Below are 18,939 nucleotides of genomic sequence, written 5' to 3'. Positions count from 1 at the left end.
ATTCTGCAACATACAACAAAGACACATGCTCCACTATGTACATAGTAACCTTATTTATAATAGCCAGAAGCTGGAATGAACTCAGATGTCCCTCAACAGAGAAATGGGTACAGAAAGTGTTGTACATTTAAAAATAATGAAGTACTACTTAGTTATTAAAAACAAGGACTTCACGAAATTCATAGGCAAATCAATAGAACTAGAAAATATCATCCTGAATAAGGTAACCCAATCTTTCTCTCTCTGTCTCTCTCTGTCTCTGTCTCTCCCCACACACACAAAACCACACAGAAGGTATGCACTCATCAATAAGGGGATATTAGCCCAAAAGCTTGGATTACCCAAGATACAATTTATAGACCACATGCAGCTTGAGAAGGAGGATGACAAAAGTGCTGATGCATTAGTCTTTAATAGAAGGGGGGGGGCAAAAATATTCACAGGTGGAAATACAGAGCAGAGACTGAATGTAATGCCATTCAGAGACTGCCCCATCTGGGGGTCCTGCCCATATACATACTGCAACCAAACCAAGACAATATTGTTGATGATAAGAAGTGCATGCTGACAGGAGCCTGATATAGCTGTCTCATAAGAGGCTCTGCCAGAGTGTGACAGATACATAGGTTAAAGATAACAGCCAACCATTGAACTGAGAATAGGGTCTACAAAGTAGAAGTTAGAGAAAGGATTCAAGTGGCTGAAGTGGTTTTCAACCCCATAAGAACTACAATTCCAACCAACCACAGATTCCAGAAACTACACCACAATCCAAAGAATACACATGAATGTACCCATGGCTCCAGCTACATATGTAGCAGAGGATGGCCTTGTTGGGCACCAATGGGAGGAGAAGCCCTTAGTCCTGCCAAAGCTCGATTCCCCAGTATAGTGGAATGTCATAGTGGGGAGGCAGGACGGGGGTGGGTGGTTGGAGAGGGTCCACCCTCATAGAAGAAGGGGGCTGGGTGATGGGATACAGGGTTTATGGACAGGAAAATGGAAAGGAGATAACAAAGAAAGAGTAGCATCACTCTATTACTCCCTTTTCACCCATCTTTTAGTTTTCATAACCCTGTATTTCCACCTGTGTATTTTCCAACTGCTCAGATATTATTCGCACCCTTTTTGATATGGAATATACAAGAAGGAAAAAAGAAAACAAAAAATTCTGCCTTCTGGGATTTACGCAGAGAAGACATTATCAATAGTAGACATAGTAAATGCTTTCTTGTGTCTTGTAAAGAAAATACAATCCTGTCCTTCATTACCACTTTGCCTATGGTATTTGACATCAAATTTCCTATTTTGCCTAGCTTCATATTTTGTTTTTATTTGATCTTTGCTTGTTTCTGGGTTTTTCATTTTTACAATCTCACTCAATTTCAACACTCTTCCTGTAGATGCTCTTTTCTCCTTTGTGGGTTATTCTTTCTTTCATCTTCTAACCATTTTCCATGCTTTCAGCCCCCTAATTCTAGATAAGTAAAAATTTAAAAATGGAAAGAGCAAAGAACAAAGAAGTCTAATTTCTTTTCTTCTTATTTCTTCTTTAAGCATGAATACTAGCAAACTGCAACTGAACCCTGAACAACCAATAACAGACAACCAAAACCAGGACTCAGCACCTCAGAATATGTACGCCTTCTGTAAAGTACCCATAACTGCCAGATAATTGTACAACCTGTTTGCAGATGAAAAAATCACTCTCCTGCTAAAACATGAAGCATATTGTAGTCTTCTGCAGTGGACAATGTGAATCATCCCAATATTCCCACATCGGAAATAAAACCAAACTTATGTGCTTAGCATATTTCTATGTTTGTTAAAGAAAATAAAATCCCAAAATTCTCACTACATTATCTTCTCATTACACACAAGTTCCTGAAAGATTTTTTTTAAACAGATGTTCTTCATTGATTTTACAGACAAAAATGGGAATGAGAATCATGAAATTTCCAAGTCACATGTGCTTTCTGGTCATTTTAAATTTCCATTGCTTAATAAGTGTTATGATTCTTACATCAGTCTTGGGACAGTAATTTCTCTTCTTAAAGTGAAAAACTAAACAATGCTCCAAAACTTCATTTGGCTCTTACATCAATTCTTTGAAATGTCATGACAATTTCTGTCATGGAGATGGTTTATATCTATTTTCTTTTTTGACATGACTAATGTTTATTTTTAATTTTTTTTTAGAATTTTTGTCAACATTTTATTGCCCAAGCACATTCATAGTGATAAGTAATTCTATTTTGAGAGGACATATTTGGGCTGAAGACTGCCATCTTTGAGTTGCTTTTTATCTTTTTTTATTGGATTTTTTAAATTTACATTTTAAATGTTATTCCATTTCTAATTTTCCCAGACACAAGACTCCTATCCCATCCTCCTCCTCTTCTTCTATAAGGAAGTTCCGCTCCCTAACCACCCCCCTTCCTGCCCACCCCCTGACATTCCCCTAACATGGGGGCAGGATCCAGCCTGGCAGGACCAAAATCTTCTCCTTCCATTGGTGCCCAGCAAGTCCATCCTTTGCTACATATGCAACTGGAGCCATGGGTAAATCCATAAATAGACTGTGGGTAGTGGATTAGTCCCTAGGAGCTCTGGTTGGTTGGCATTGTTGTTCTTATGGGGTTGCAAGCCCCTTCAGCTCTTTCAATCTTTTCTCTAATTGCTACAACCAGGATACCATTCTCAGTTCAATAGTTTGCTGATAGCATTTGCCTCTGTATTAGTCATTCTCTGGCAAAGCATCTCAGGAGACAGCTATATCTAGCTCCTTTCAGCATGCACTTTTTAGCTTCATCAATCTTATCTAATATATATATATTCCCCCTTTTAAGAAGGAGGGAAGGAAGGAAGCATCCACACTTTGTTCGTTCTTCTTATTGAGCATCATGTGATCTGTGGATTGTATCTTGGGTAATTTGAGCTTTTGGGATAATATCCACAAATCAGTGAGTACATACCACATGTGTTTTTCTGTGATTGGGTTACCTCACTCAGGATGATATTTTCTAGTTCAAACCATTTCCCTATGAATTTCATGAAGTCATTGTTTATGATAGCTGAGTAGTAATTCATTGTGTCCATGAACCAAAATTTCTGTATCTATTTATCTGTTGAAAGACATCTGGGTTCTTCCCAGCTTCTGGCTATTAGATATAAGGCTAATATGAACATAGTGGAGCATGTGTCTCTGTTGTACATTGGAGCTTCTTTTTGGTATATGCCCAGGAGAGGTATAGCTGTCTTCAGGTAGTACTATGTCCAATTTTCTGAGGAACCTCCAGAATGATATCCAGAGTTGTTCTACCAGTTTGCAAACTCATTAACAATGGAAGAGTGTTCTTCTTTCTCCACATCCTCGCCAGAATCTGCTATCACCTGAGTTTTTATCTTAGCAATTCTGACTGGTGTGAGGTAGAATCTCAGGGTTGTTTTGATTTGCATTTCCCTGATGACTAAGGATGTTGAACATTCCTTTAGGTGCTTCCCAGCCATTTGAAATTCATCAGCTGTAAATACTTTGTTTAGCTTTGGACCCCATTGTTTAGTAGGGTTATTTGGCTCTCGGGAGTCCAACTTCATGTGTTCTTTGTATATTTTGGATATTAGCCAACTTTTGGATGTAGGATTCGTAAAGATCTTTTCCCAATCTTTCGGTTGCCATTTTGTCCTAATGACAGTGCCCTTTGCCTTACAGAATGTTTGCAGTTTTCTGAGGTCCCATTTGTTGATTCTTGATCTTAGAGCATAAGCCATTGGTGTTCTGTTCAGGAAATTTTCCCTAGTGCCCTTGTGTTAGAGACACTCCCCAACATTTTCTTCTAATAGTTTGATTGTATCTGGCTTGATATGGAGTTAAGCATTGTACAGGGTGATAAGAACGGATAGATTTGCATTCTTCTACATGCTGACCTCCAGTTGAACCAGCACAATTTGTTGAAAAGGCTATCTTTTTTTTTCCATTGGATTGTTTCGGCTCCTTTGTCAAAAATCCAGTGACCATAGGTATGTGGGTTCATTTCTGGGTCTTCAATTCTATTCCACTGATCTATCTGCCTGTCTCTGTATCAATACCATACAAATTTTATCACTATTGCTCTGTAATACTGCTTGAGGTCAGGAATAGTGATTCACCAGAAGTTCTTTTTTTGTTGAAATAGTTTTAGCTATCCTGGGTTTGTCATTATGCCAAATGAATTTGCAAATTTTTCTTTCTAACTCAATGAAGAATTGAATTAAAATTTTGTTAGGTATTGCATTGAATCTATAGATAACTTTTGGTAAATGGCCCTTTTTACTATATTAGTCCTGCCAATCCATGAGCATGGGATATCATTCCATCTTCTGAGACCTTCTTTAATTTCTTTCTTCAGAGACTTGAAGCTCTTATTGTACAGATCTTTCACTTGCTTAGTTAAAGTTATACCGAGGTATTTTATATTAATGTTTTTTACTATTATGAAGGGTGTCATTTCCCTAACTTCTTTCTCGACTTGTTTATTCTTTGAGTAGAGGAAAGCTACTAATATATTTGAGTTATATATATATTTGAGTTATATATATATATATATATATATATATATATATATATATATATATTTCAGCCACTTTGCTGAAGTTGTTTATCAGGCTTAGTAGTTCTCTGCTGGAGCTTTTCATGTCGTTTAATTATACTATCATATCATCTGCAAATAGTGATATTTTGACTTATTCCTTTACAATTTTTAGCCCTTTGACCTTCTTTCCTCTCTGATTGCTCTGACTAGGCCTTCGAGAAATAGATTGTATAATGAGAGACAGCCCTGTCTAGTCCTTGATTTTAGTGGGATTGCTTCAAGTTTCTCTACATTTATTTTAATGTTAACTAATGGTTTGCTGTATATGGCTTTTACTGCATTTAGGTATTTACCTTGAATTCCTGTTCTTTCCATGATTTTTGTCATGAAGTGGTGTTGAATTTGGTCAAATGCTTTCTCAGCATCTAATGAAATGATCATGTGGTTTTTATCTTTGAGTTTGTTTATGCAGTGGATTACTTTGATGGGTTTCCATATATTGAACCATCCCTAAATACCTGGGAATAAGCCTACTTGATCATGATGGAAATGATTATCTTGAAGTGTTCCTGAATTGGTTTGCAAGAATTTTATTGAATTTTTTTTGAATCGATATTCATAAGGGAATTTTTTCTGAAGTTTTCGTTCTTTGTTGGGTCTTTGTGTGGTGTAGGTATAAAAGTAATTGTGGCTTCATAGAAGGAATTTGGCAGTTATCTGTCTGCTTCTTTTTTGTGGAATACTTTGGACGGTATTGGTATGAGGTCTTCTGTGAAGGTCTGATAGAATTCTGCACTAAACCCATCTGGTCCTGAGCTCTTTGTGGTTGGGGGACTTTGAATGATTGCTTTTATTTCTTTAGAACTTATGGGGTTTTTTAAATGGTTTATCTGTTCCTGATTTAACTTTGGTACCTGGTATTTTCTAGAAAATTGTCCATTTCCTCCAGATTTTCAAGTTTTGTTGAATATAGGCTTTTGTAATAGTATCCGATAATTTTTTGAATCTCCTCTGATTCTTTTGTTATGTCTCCCTTTTAATTTCTGATTTTGTTAATTTGGATCCACTCTCAGTGCCCTCTGGTTAGTCTGGCTAAGGGTTTATCTATTGTTTTGATCTTCTCAAAGAACCAGCTTTTCTTTTCTGTTGATTCTTTGTATATTCATTTTTGTTTCTACTTGGTTTGTTTCAGACCTGAGTTTGATTATTTCCTACTTTCTACACCCCTTGGGTGTATTTGCTTCTTTTTCTTCTAGAGCTTTTAGGTATCCTGTCAACCTGCTGATGTATTCTCTCTCCTGTTTCTTGCTGCAGGCACTCAGAGCTATGAGTTTTCCATTCAGCACCGCTTTCATTGTTTCCCATAGGTTTGGGTATGTTGTATCTTCATTTCCATTAAATTCTAAGAAGTCTTTAATTTCTTTCTTTCTTCCTTGACCTAGTTATCATTGTGTAGAGCATTGCTCATCTTCAATATATATGTGGGCATTCTTTTGTTACTGTTTTTATTGAACACCAGGCTTAGTCTGTAGTCGTTTTATGGGATGTATGGGATTATTTCTATCTTTCTGTATCTGTTGAGGCATGTTTTATGACTGATTATAAGGTCAAATTTGGAGAAGGCACAACGAGGTGGTGAGAGGAAGGTATAGCCTTTTGTTTTAGGATGGAATGTTCTATAAATATCCTTTTAGTCCATTTATATGATAACTTCTGTTATTTTCTCTATGTCTCTGTTTAATTTCTGTTTCAATGATCTGTCCATTGCTGCGATTGGGGTGTTGAAATCTCCTACTATTATTGTGTGAGGTTCAATGCGTGCTTTGAGCATTAGTAATGTTTCTTTTATGAATGTAGGTGCCCTCGTATTTGGAACATAGATATTTAGGATTGAGAGTTCATCTTGGTGGATTTTTCCTTTGATGAATATGAAGTGTCCATCCTTTTCTTTTTTGGTAGAATGTCAATTTTATTCCATATTAGAATGGCTATTATTCAGACCATTTGGTTGGAAAGTGGTTTGCAGCCTTTTACTCTGAGATAATGTCTGTCTTTATCTATGAGGTGGGTTTCCTGTATTCAGCAAAATGCTGGGTTCTCTTTACATATCCAGTCTGCTAATCTATATCTTTTTTGGGGGTATTGAGTTCATTGATGTTGAGAGATATTAAGGAATAGTGATTGCTGTTTCCTGATATTTTTGTATTTAGAGGTGGTGTTATGTTTATGTGCTTCCCTTCTTTTGTTTTTTGTTTTTTTTTTTTGTAAGGAGATTACTTTCTTGCTTTTTCTAGGGTTTAGATTCTCTCCTTGTGTTGGGCTTTTCCATCTATTATCCTTTGTAATACTGTATTTTTAGGAAGATATTGTGAATATTTGGTTTTGTCATAGCATATCTTGGTTTCTCCCTCAATGTTAATTGATAGTTTTGCTTGATATTGTAGCCTGGGATGGCATTTGTGTTCTCTTAGGGTCTGTTTGGCATCTTTCCAGGATCTTCTGGCTTTCATATTTTGTGGTGAGATGTCTGGTGTAATTCTGATAGGTGTGCCTTTTTATGTTACTTGACCTTTTTCCCTTACTGCCTTTCATACTCTGCTTTGTGCATTTGGTGTTTTGACTATTATGTGACAGGAGGAATTTCTTTTCTAGTCCAATCTTTTTTGAGTTCTCTATGCTTATTTTATGTCTATGGGCATCTCTTCCTTTAGGTTTGGGAAGTTTTCTTCTATAATTTTGTTGAATATATTTACTGGCCCTTTAAATTCTCTCCCTTCTATACTTATTGTCCTTAGGTTTCATCTTCTCATGTGTCCTGGATTTCCTATATATTTTGGGCTAGGAACTTTTTCTGTTTTACATTATCTTTGACAATTGTGTTGATATTTTCTATGGTATCTTCTGCTCCTGAGATTCTCTCTTCTACTTCTTGATTCTGTTGGTGATGCTGGCATCTATGACTCCTGATCTCTTCCCTGGGTTTTCTATCTCCAGGATTGTCTCCCTTTGTGCTTTCTTTATTGTTTCTATCTCCATTTTTAACTCCTGGATGGTTTTGTTCATTTCCTTCTCCTTGTTGATTGTGTTTTCCTGTAATTCTTTAAGGGCTTTTTCTGTTTCTTCCTTAAGGGCTTCTACATGTTTACTTGTGTTGTCCTGTTTTTCCTTATGGGAGTTATTTATGACCTTTTAAAGTCCTCCATCATCATGATAAAATGTGATTTTAAATCTATATCTTGCTTCTAGTTTGTTTGGATAACCATTGTTTGCTTTGGTGGGAGAACTGGGCTCTGAAGATGTCAAGCAGTCTTGGTTTCTGTTGCTTGTTTTCCTGTGCTTGCCTCTCGCCATCAGGTTGTCTCTGGTGTTAGCTTGTCTTGCTGTTTCTAAAGGTAGCTTGACCCTCATGTAGGCCTGTTTGTCGGCACACCCATAGTCACTCCTGCCACCTGGCTTTCAGGTCCCTGTAACTGGGAGGGTCCTGCCCTAAGGCTCCTTGGTCCCTGTGTGCAGGGGGCACTGTTGGCACTAGGAGTTTTCTTCTTGAGTCAGGAATTTGGTCAGAGAGTCTCCTCTGAATTCTCAGGAGTGTCTGCACTTCTGAGAGTCTAGCTTCCCCCTGCCACCCATGGGATTTGGGTGCAGGGAGCTATTTGATCGGTTCAGTTCATATCCAAGAGCAGCCCTGTACCCTGGGGCTCCTGCAGCTGACTGCTCCCATATTACCATGTCCAGAGGCACTATGCAGTTTTCTCTTGGGCCAGGGATGTGGGCAAAGGTGGGCAGAAGTCGCAGTCTATCCTGCAGTCTCAGGATTGCCGGTAGTACTGGGTGTTCAGCTCTTTCTCCCTCAGGATTTGGGAGTAGGGAACTGTGGACCGGAATCAGAAACGTTCCAGGCACCTAAATTTAACTTCTTAATTCCGGTAATATTTTTGTAGAATTCCTTCTTTGCAACAAGTAATCTTGACCCTCCTATATAATGAATGCTTCAAATAGAGCTGTCAATCTTCATGGGTCTCATGCTTATTGTATTATTTAAAGAAAGAGTACTTTGAACAAATTGCCATCAAAGATAACATTCCACGTAGATTAAAAATGAGGCCACTATCTTGTTACTAAAAGTTCTAAATGAATAATGGACAGTTAAATGTAGACAAACATATAGAAAATGAATTTTGGACAAGTTTATCAAAGCAAGACTTTAAAATAATAAGACACAAGGCAGATTATTTGACTACTGAAAGAATCATGCTAACTTACTATGTAAAAATTATTGCTTGAGACTAATAATAGATTTTTGGGGCTGAAAAAATAGGTAATAAAGATTGAGTAAGGCAATAGTCTCAATGTAAAGATATGTAAGCAATTCTAATGTAGCACTTTAAACTGTATTTCATTTGGCATTAACTATTGCCTTAAACTTAATTTGAACACATGGAATAGAAAAATAATGTTAAGTTATATGACCAATTATCATAATCAAATATAAAAATGAGGAGCAAACTATTAAATTTATGATGTAGCCATATCTACTTCATACATATTCATAAATCTACATGAGTTTGTCATTATTTCTATCTTTCTCTTTCTGTCTTTCTTTCTTCTTTCCTTACTTCATTTCCTTCTTTCCTTCAAAGATCCTTCTTTTCTTCCCTTCCTTCATTCCTTCTTTATGTCGTGCTTTTGCTCTTCTAATAGTTTTTGGATTCTTAATGAAATCTAACTAAGAATCTAGCCTGGCCAGTGATACTCCCACAATGAAAGAGAAAAGAAGTGTAACTAAATTTCTTTTTCCCTCCTGCTATAAGTAGAAGTAGAAGGTAATTGCTAGAAGCAAGAAGCAGTTGGCAACTGAATAGCAAGAGAGTTAAATTGCAAGAAGTCATCAGCTTTTGCCCTCATTTACCATTGCCATGTAACTTTGAAGAGTGCTCCAGGTAATTCTGCCATCTCAAACCCGGTCTTTGACTGCCTTACAGAGTGAGATGTCTTTTTCAGAGAGTGGACAGGATCTTAGAAGGCTTACTAAAGCTCATTTCAGGAAGATTTGATTGGTATATGTGGGCTAAAGAACTCTAACAGGGAAACATTAGAGAAATGTGTATACTGCATGTAAAGATGTCAAACTATGTATCAATTATTTAAATATAAAATCAGTATGGACAAAATGCATGGACATGAAAGATTATGCATCCGTCCATCAACAAAACAATTATATTCTGTAAGTTTACCTGCCCCCAATATTTTGGGTGCAGTTACTGCAGGGACTCTGCTGCTATTGCATCTTGACAGTCCTCAGTCTGTTCCATGTTGTGCTGCTCATTCCTGCAAAGACCTGAAGGACAAAGTGTTTGTAGCCTGCTGATCTTACTGCACTTGTCCTAACATTACCTTAGCTAGCTGCACCACAGCTCCCATTCATCATCAACTCTATTTGGTAACTGAAAGATGATGGATCAAATCCTTTTCATGTGGTATCTTTATCTGCCTTGAAGAAACACACACCACATATGCTAGAAGGGAATTCCTGAACTTTACCATGAAAAGCTCAATAATTTCAATTATTATCAACTAGGCATTCTAGGAACTCTTTGTCAGGCTTTAAAGATTCCTATAAGCTCATTAGTGTATAGTATTTGATATTTCTGTGAAAATATCCCTAGCATGCCAGCTGTCACATTCATCTTTTGGTGAATCTAGCAGACCCTTTTATCTTTCTTGTTGTTTATGTATCCCAGCTTGACTGAATTAGCTTTTTAAGAACTCAACCTAAATTACAATGTAAATCTTTCAGATCAGTCAGAGTCTTTTCTACCTCTCAAAGATCACATCCCACTGTAGGGATCAGCATAAATAATGATGTTCCAAGCCAGAATCAAATTATCTTTATATTTGAATTTCTGCAAATGACTAATAATCAACATTGTAACCTGGGCACTGACCGCCTACTCTATAACAAGATTACTTGGTGATGCCTATCCTTTTTGCTATTGTCTTCCAATACCTAAAAATTATGGGACTCATGGCTGGACATACGTAAGGGTTCCCCTTGTCTCCCATAAGGCATTCCTTTATTTGATGTCTTTGTATTGCCTTGGGTCATGTTGAATGGATAGTTATATTACTGTTTCTCTAGTTCTGTGAGACCCACATTGTCCCTTGTGTTTCCATAGATTTATACAATGCAGATTCTGGGAAACTCACTTTTTACTTTCATGTCTTCCCAGTTTTCTGCAGTTCATATACACACTATTCCCTAAATATTATAATTTATATGACTTTTCAGTGATGGTACTGAAAATCAGTGTTGATCTAAATATTCTATCATGGTTACCATGTGTTCTTATGCCTTCTCATTGAATACTCTTTGACAGTGGGTTGGGTTGTAAATATTTATTCCAAAAGAGGACTCCTTTGTGAAGTTCCTACTTGATCCCTATATCCAAATATGAGAAATTGCATGTTTACAGTCTTAATCTCTGAACCAACCATTTTCATTCAAATCTTGGTCTAGCATATTGGATAGTAGTCTCCTAGTCTGCATTTTATATTTTTTCCTTCTTTCTTTAATCTTGTGGAAAAATTCTTGGTGGAAATGAAACCAGCCTCCTTTTCATGTTTCATCATCCGTATTACTGACATGTGACTACATACCATGGTTTATTCTGAGTTTCTATGTTATGATTTACTTGACGATATGGCAACAGGCATTGAGTCATGCATTTGAAGTGCATCTCCATGCTTACTGAAATAGTCAACATTCACTGAGGCATTGCTCCTGATGCCATGTGAGGAAAAGTTTCCACAGTCAGAAATTCCTTCTAAAATGATGACATACTTTGCAATATCTCACACTTCCTTTCATGGCTCATAATTCATTACAGATGACATGCAACTGACACTGCCAAGAAGACCCTCTCCCTTTCTTATCACATGGAAAGAGATATAAATATTGAGTTTGGTCTGCAAAGAGGTCTTATCTTCAGATTTATCAGCTTTACATTGCCTATTGTTAAAATTTGGTAATGATTCCTCTGCAAATAATTTTCTGTAGAGAAAAAAATTAGCACCCTTAACAGAGCATGAATGAGAAGCCAATGATTTCATGTAAGTCGACTTTGGTGAACCACAGGGATTATTTGGTATTGTTAACATGAGTAGGGTTAAGAGTTTACTGACTTGAGCCTAGATGGTTTAAAATTACATAGCAATATTGGACAGTATTTTTCTGCAGCATATGTCTTGACATACACAAGTTACACTTTAGAGCTCTCTCATGAACATGAATGGGAATCACCAATTTCAAAGTGGTTTCAGCTTGATTAATAGAAAGACAAGCTCAGCTTTCAAACAGCATTATCAAAATCTCTATCAGCAAAAGCAGAGAGTATAGGAAGGAAAACAGGGTAAAGTCATTCAGAAACATCCACTCCCAACTGCTTAGATGGTGGACAAACTGTGTCCACTCCATGACAGCTATAGAATGTAGGTGGGCTCTGGTGAGCAAGAATATACATAAGTTTGAGGGGATTTTTTGTGTGTCTTACATAATTCACATATAGCATTAATTTCTTTAAGATAATTTCATGGAAACCTATCATAATAATATGCAATTTGTGCCCTGGGCCCATAAACATCACTTCTTTCTCTGATGTTGGGTTTCTTTTACACAACCATGATTTTATGTTAATATAAACCATGTATTACAATTTACTCATCTACATCAACTCTCCAATTCACAAAGTGAAAAATCATATCTGTAGTTCTGAGTTATACCCGTTAATATGTTAATATTCTTTGTATTCACCATGTGACCTAAAAAGGACAATTTTATTATTTGAGCTGGATTAAACATGACCATGAATACATGCCATATTTTCACATACACATTTCAGATTTTCTGTTCACAGATATCATACACTCTCCCATGCATAGTCATTTGAATTGGGGAATGTCAATTTTTCACAGCCAGTATAGTGGAGTCATTTTTGTTTCCTTAAAGATTTTCCCTGAAGTATTTGTGTCAGAAGCATCCATTAAATTATAATCCATGTTATAAAAATCAATAGACAGAGGAAATTTTCTATAAACCATTTAGAGTGTTTATTGGACAAAATATTTACATAGAGTTAGAATATTTAACATTCCCAGTAGAAGAACATTCCACTGATATCTTTTTACAGGTTAAGAATTGGTATAAACAAACGTTTCTCTATCATGCTCATCAACAGGGATAGCAAAAAAGTAATCTTTTAAATCAATTACTATCACTTAATTAGATAATAAAGAAGGTAAAGGAATTCCATGGTTGTAATGGGTATATTCATTCAATTACTCTATCTTCAGCTCTTAAATCTGTCAATATTTGTAATTTTTTCTAATTCATTTTCAAACAAAGCAGGGCATTTCCATGGGTTTGCAGGCTATTCTATATATGTAGCCTCTAGCTGTTCCTGTACCAGATGGTCAAGCTCCTATCATAGTTCCTTTTTCAAGGGCCATTGATGTACACCTACAGGCTGGGAGGTAACCATTTTCAGGGCAGGCCTCTTGGCATTTCATCCTTGGCACCCCCTTTAATTTTGGCAATGCAGCTCCTGTTATGTCCTGGGTTTGGAAAATTGGCAAAGCCTGGGATTGTTTTTGATGACATATGCTAATATCTTCCCCTGGAGCATCCAACATTTCTTCTTGAATTTCCTCATGAGCTGTTTCTTGCATCACAGGAATATTAACCTGTGTACTGAACTCTTGTAAAAGATCACTTCCACATAATTTTATGGGCATGTCATTAACATAAGGCCATAGCTTTCACATTTGAACTTCTTGTCCCACACATTTAAGTCATTCTACACTTTTGTTTGCTATGATAATTTTAACTTCCTATGAACTGGGTATAAAACTGTTAAAGTGGCCATTCTAAGTACCAAGGTTTCTGTGATACTATAGTTACATAAGTTCCTTTTTCCATTAAGCTTCTTATTTCAATAATTTTTACTTGCAATTTTAATTTTGGACTCTGACCATCAACAGTTGAAAGTTATTATGTTTTTCTTGTACTTTTAAACACTCCTGTGCTTTTTTTGTGGAACTGTTTGGCCTAGAACTAGACATAAAGAACTAGCTGAGCAATCCTAATAACTGCATTGAATTTAACCCTATTTTTTCCCAAACCATGAGTTTAATTTCACTTTTGAAATCTTTTTGACCATACCTGGATTTATTCTGGATACCTGAGGAGTCACGTTTATCACTTGCAATAGGAACTTTATAGTATCTGTGGGAAAAAGACCATAAGTTGAATTAGTTATCTTAATTTCCTTGAGTATTTCAGTGATACAGTAAGATGTTGATTTACTGCCAAGTTTAGAGCAGTACTGTAGCAGTAGCACATATTAGATTTCACTACTTCATTAAGGTATTTCTGCATATGTATTCATTCCAATCTGATGAGAGTTAAATGACCTGTAGTTTTGGTTGTATAATCTCCATCTATGTACCCACTTTATTTTCTGATGGAAGGACAAAGCCTTGGGGACATTTCTTGGACCTAAACTCATTGTGCCAATGATAACAATTGCCTTATCAAATGAACACACCTAAGAGTAGACTTTCTTTCAGATTTATACCTAGAACAACCATTGCTCTTAGAGAGCAATTGTTCTTGTGTTGAATATAACTAAATTTCCTACAAAAAAAGCACCAGGTGTTAATAATGGAGAACTGTAGGAGCTTGTTCACAATATCTTTGCATATAAGCATGTTTCCATAAACTATATACTAGACATTTAGACATCTTAGATTTCTAGTTATAGCATGACCTAGTATATAAACATGAAACAATATTAGAGGCAGTAACATTTTGAGCCTCCTCCACTTCTCCATAAGTGCTACCTGAGTCGTTAATTGTCTAAAAAACAGTTTTCCGTAAGATATATACATTTTCGTTTTTTTTTCTTTTTCCCATCTTTATTAACTTGGGTATTTCTTATCTACATTTAGATTGTTAATCCCCTTCCCGGTTTCCGGGCCAACATCCCCCTAATCCCTCTCCCTCCCCTTCTATATAGGTATTCCCCTCCCCACCCTCCCCCCATTACCGCCCTCCTCACAACAATCACTTTCAGTGGGGGTTCAGTCTTGGCAGAACCAAGGGCTTCACCAACCACTCGTGCTTTTTACTAGGCTATTCATTGCTACCTATGGGGTTGGAACCCAGGGTCAGTCCATGTATAGTCTTTGGGTAGTGGCTCAGTCCCTGGAAGCTCTGGTTGGTTGGTATTGTTGTTCATATGGGGTCTCATGCCCCTTCAAGCTCTTTCGGTCCTTTCTCTGATTCCTTCAACGGGGGTCCCGTTCTCAGTTCAGTGGTTTGCTGCTGGCATTCACCTATGTATTTGCTGTATTCTGGCTGTGTCTCTCAGGAGAGATCTACACCCGGTTTCTGTTAGCCTGCACTTCTTTGCTTCAACCATCTTATCTAGTTTGGTGGCTGTACATGTATGGGCCACATGTGGGGCAGGTTCTGAATGGGTGTTCCTTCAGTCTCTGTTCTAAACTTTGCCTCCTTATTCCCTGCCAAGAGTATTCTTGTTCCCTTTTAAAGAAGGAGTGAATCATTTGCATTTTGGTCATCCCTCTTGAGTTTCATGTGTTCTGTGCATCTAGGGTAATTCAAGCATTTGGGCTAATAGCAACTTATCAATGAGTGCATAGCATGTGTGTTTTTCTATGATTGGGTTACCTCACTCAGGATGATATTTTCCAGTTCCATCCATTTGCCTATGAATTTCATAAAGTTATTGTTTTTGATAGCTGAGTAATATTCCATTGTGTAGATGTACCACATTTTATGGATCAATTCTTCTGTTGAAGGGCATCTGTGTTCGTTCCAGCTTCCGGCTATTATAAATAAGGCTGCTATGAACATAGTCGAGCATGTGTCTTTGTTATATGTTGGGGCATCTTTTGGGTGTATGCCCAAGAGAGATATAGCTGGGTCCTCAGGTAGTTCAATGTCCAATTTACTGAGGAACCTCCAGACTGATTTCCAGAATGGTTGTACCAGTCTGCAATCCCACCAACAATGGAGGAGTGTTCCTCTTTCTCTACATTTTCAAAGATCATTGTTCTTCTCAAAACCTGCCTTGTATTTGGTAATCATGTGATATTTTTCAATGCTGACACTAATACTATTTTTTTCAATAAGTAAAGGATTCTCTGAGCTTTTTACAATCTTTGTAAATGATGTAGTACTTTTCCTGCCTCCTGAATTTCACCCAAGATCTTACAGTTGTAAAGCAATATTTTTCTTAATAATTTAGCATGATCAAATTGAATCTGACTTTGCATATCAAAGTATTACCTTGCACCTAGCAACTGCCCTCTGAGTATCTTCATTATCCTTACTCTGGTTCATGGCTCAACATTCCAGGCCTCATCCCTTTCCCATGCTTACCACTGTAAATACAAACTGGTCTCTCTGACTACTCTTGCCAACACTTTGCAGCCTAATTCTATTTTGACAAACCCAGTTATTTATTATTTGTTTATAAGTCACATCAACCCCATAGTACTTCATGGCATCCTTTTAAAGCCTTAGATACAGCCTTTCTATAGAATGCCATGCTATTTCAGCACAACTTTGATCCACACCTCCAATAGGGATATTGTTAAAAATCACTGTGAAAGCTTATGATGATGTTTTAAAGCCAAGATGACTCTCTTCTAATCCTGCCAGAATGCGTGTTTCAAGTTTAATCTTTTCTTTTCCAACAGATCATTTAATCAGATTTTTCTCATTCCTTTTCAGTATTTCTCTAAACTAATGCCTCCAGAACAGTTTATTTTCCTTTTTCCTCTTGTAGGAAGTTCCACATAGCTAGATCTGTTATATAGACTCGGCTATCTTTGCTCTTTCTTTTCTGGTGCTACTCACATACTGTGTGTGATTCTAGCACCAAGAATAATCTCTCCAGACTCATAAAAAATTCTGCCATCCTTTTACAAAAGGGAGAGTAAAGTCACCCTATTTTTCCTCTTTCATTCATCTTTTGTTTTTCATAACCTTGCATTTCCACCTATATATCTTCCAACTGCTCAGACACTATTCCCACCCTTTTTCAAATGGAATATATAATAAGGAAAAAATTCTGCCTTCTTGGATTAAGGCAGAGAAGATCCTATCAATAGTAGATATAGTAAATGCTTTCTTGTGACTTGTAAAGAAAATACACACCTGTCCTTCATTACCATTCTCCCTATGATATTTGACATCAAATTTCCAATTGTGCCTGGCCTCATATTTTGAGTCCTTTTGTACTTGATCTTTGCTTGTTTTGGGGTTTTTCTTTTTTACAACCTCACTTTCAACACTGTTCTTGTAGTTGCTCTTTTCTCCTTTGTGGGTTATTCTTTCTTTCATCTTCCTCCCATCTTGTATCAACTCAGCCCCTTAATACTAGACGTAAGTAAAAATTTAAAAATGGAAAGAGCAAAGAACAAAGAACTCTGAATCTAATTTCTTTTCTTCTTATTTCTTCTTCTGAGACCAAAACCAGAACTCAGCGCCCTAGAATATGTATGCCTTTTGAAAAGTACCCATAGTTGCCAGATAATTGCATAACATATTTGCAGCTGAAAAAAAATCACTCCCCTGCATTAACAAAGAAGAATTCATAGACTGTTGCTGTGGAAAATGTGAATCATCCTAATATTTCCACATCAGAAATAAAACTAAAATCATGTGCTTAGCATATTTCTAATGTTTTCTAAAGAAAGTAAAATCTCCAAATTCTCACTACACTATGTTCAGTTTACACAAAATTTCCATGAAAGATTTTTTTCTTTTCTTTTTTTCAGAGCTGGGGACTGAACCCAGGGCCTTGCACTTGCTAGGCAAGCGCTCTACACTGAGATAAATTCCCAACCCCAAGATTTTTCTTTTTACCAGATGTTCTTCATTGATTTTACAGACAAAAATGGGAATGAGAATCATGAGATTTCCAAGTTACGTGCACTTTCTGATCATTTTAAATTCCTTTTGCTTAATAAGTGTTATGATTCTTTCATCATTCTTCAGACAGTAATGTTTCTTTGTAGAATCAAAAACTAAACAATGCTCCAGCACTTCCCTCGCCTCTTACATTAGTTTTGTGAAGTTTTATGCCAATTTCTGTGCTTCAGAAATGGTTTACTTCTATCTATTTTAACAGCTGATAATTAATCCCTGTGGTAAAATAAAATTGATTTATTATCAGAAGAATAGTCAGTTGTTTTGTAGGGCTAAAGAACAATAATTGAGAACCAAGTAGGTGATGTTCATTGCATGAAAAGCTGTCCACATCTGCATTAATTATTTAATTATATACAGCAGTGTTTTTCAAATGCCCGAGAAATGATGTAACTATCCACCTACAATCCAATCATATTCTGTAAATTTTCTGACCTCCAATTTTTTCAGTGATGTTATTTCAGTTATTTTGTGGATATTGCACCTTTGACATTCCTCAGTCTATGCCATATTGTTCTTCACATTACTGCATAGACCTGCGGAGAAACAGTGGTTGGATATTCCTGAGCCTAAATCACTGATCCTTAAATTCCCTGATCTGTACCCTAGCTTGGTTTTATCATCAGCTACCACAGCTTATTGAAAGATTTTGGATGAAAATTTCATGTGGGATGTTCCTATTTGCCTGTAAGAATCATACACCCCATATACTGGGATGGAATTTCTGACCTTCACCATAAAATGTTCAATAGCTTCTATGTGCTGTTTTGTAAATTTTGCTTTCCATAAACTGTATGTCAGGCTTTAAATCCTCTTTACCATTACTGGTGTATAGGATTTGATATTTTTGTGAAAATATCTGTAGCATGACATCTGTCACATTTAGCTTTGTTTGAACCTTGTAGGCCCTTTTTTTCTACCTCGTCCTTTATATATTCCAGCTTGATTACTTTAGGTTTTTAATACCTCAACCTGAATAACAATGTAAGTCATTCAGATAAGTCCAAGCCTTTTCTACCTCTCAAAGGTCACATCCCACCATGAAGTTCGGTAAAATTAATGCAGTTACAAGCCAGAATCAAATTATCTTTATACTTGAGTTTCTATAAACAACTTATAAATGGCATTGTAACCTGGGCACTGACCACCTCCTCTATAACGAAATTGGTTAGTGATGACTATCCTTTTGCTAATGTCTTTCAATCTCTCATAATTATGGGGATCTTCACTGAAGATATTTAAGTGTTGCCAGAGTCTCCTGGGCGTCAGTCCATTAGACTGATATTCTTGTATTGCCTCAGGCCATGTAGCATAGGTACTTATGTTATTGTTTCTCCAATTCTACATTATTCA

General features: G+C 36.6%; 1 protein-coding gene across 1 annotated transcript in view; it reads right to left on the bottom strand.

Moving 5' to 3' along the window:
* Positions 1-18,939, bottom strand: part of Skint4l1 (selection and upkeep of intraepithelial T cells 4 like 1) — a 185,474-nt gene that overhangs the window by 105,389 nt on the left and 61,146 nt on the right. Inside the window, exon 9 of the mRNA XM_063261325.1 lies at positions 13,789-13,851. Within this exon, the coding sequence (XP_063117395.1) occupies positions 13,789-13,851 (63 nt within the window). The remainder of the gene's footprint in view (positions 1-13,788; positions 13,852-18,939) is intronic.

This window comes from Rattus norvegicus, chromosome 5 (genome assembly GCF_036323735.1).
Source record: "Rattus norvegicus strain BN/NHsdMcwi chromosome 5, GRCr8, whole genome shotgun sequence".
NCBI classification, from domain to species: domain Eukaryota; kingdom Metazoa; phylum Chordata; class Mammalia; order Rodentia; family Muridae; genus Rattus; species Rattus norvegicus.
This window is presented reverse-complemented; position numbering and strand designations above follow the sequence as displayed.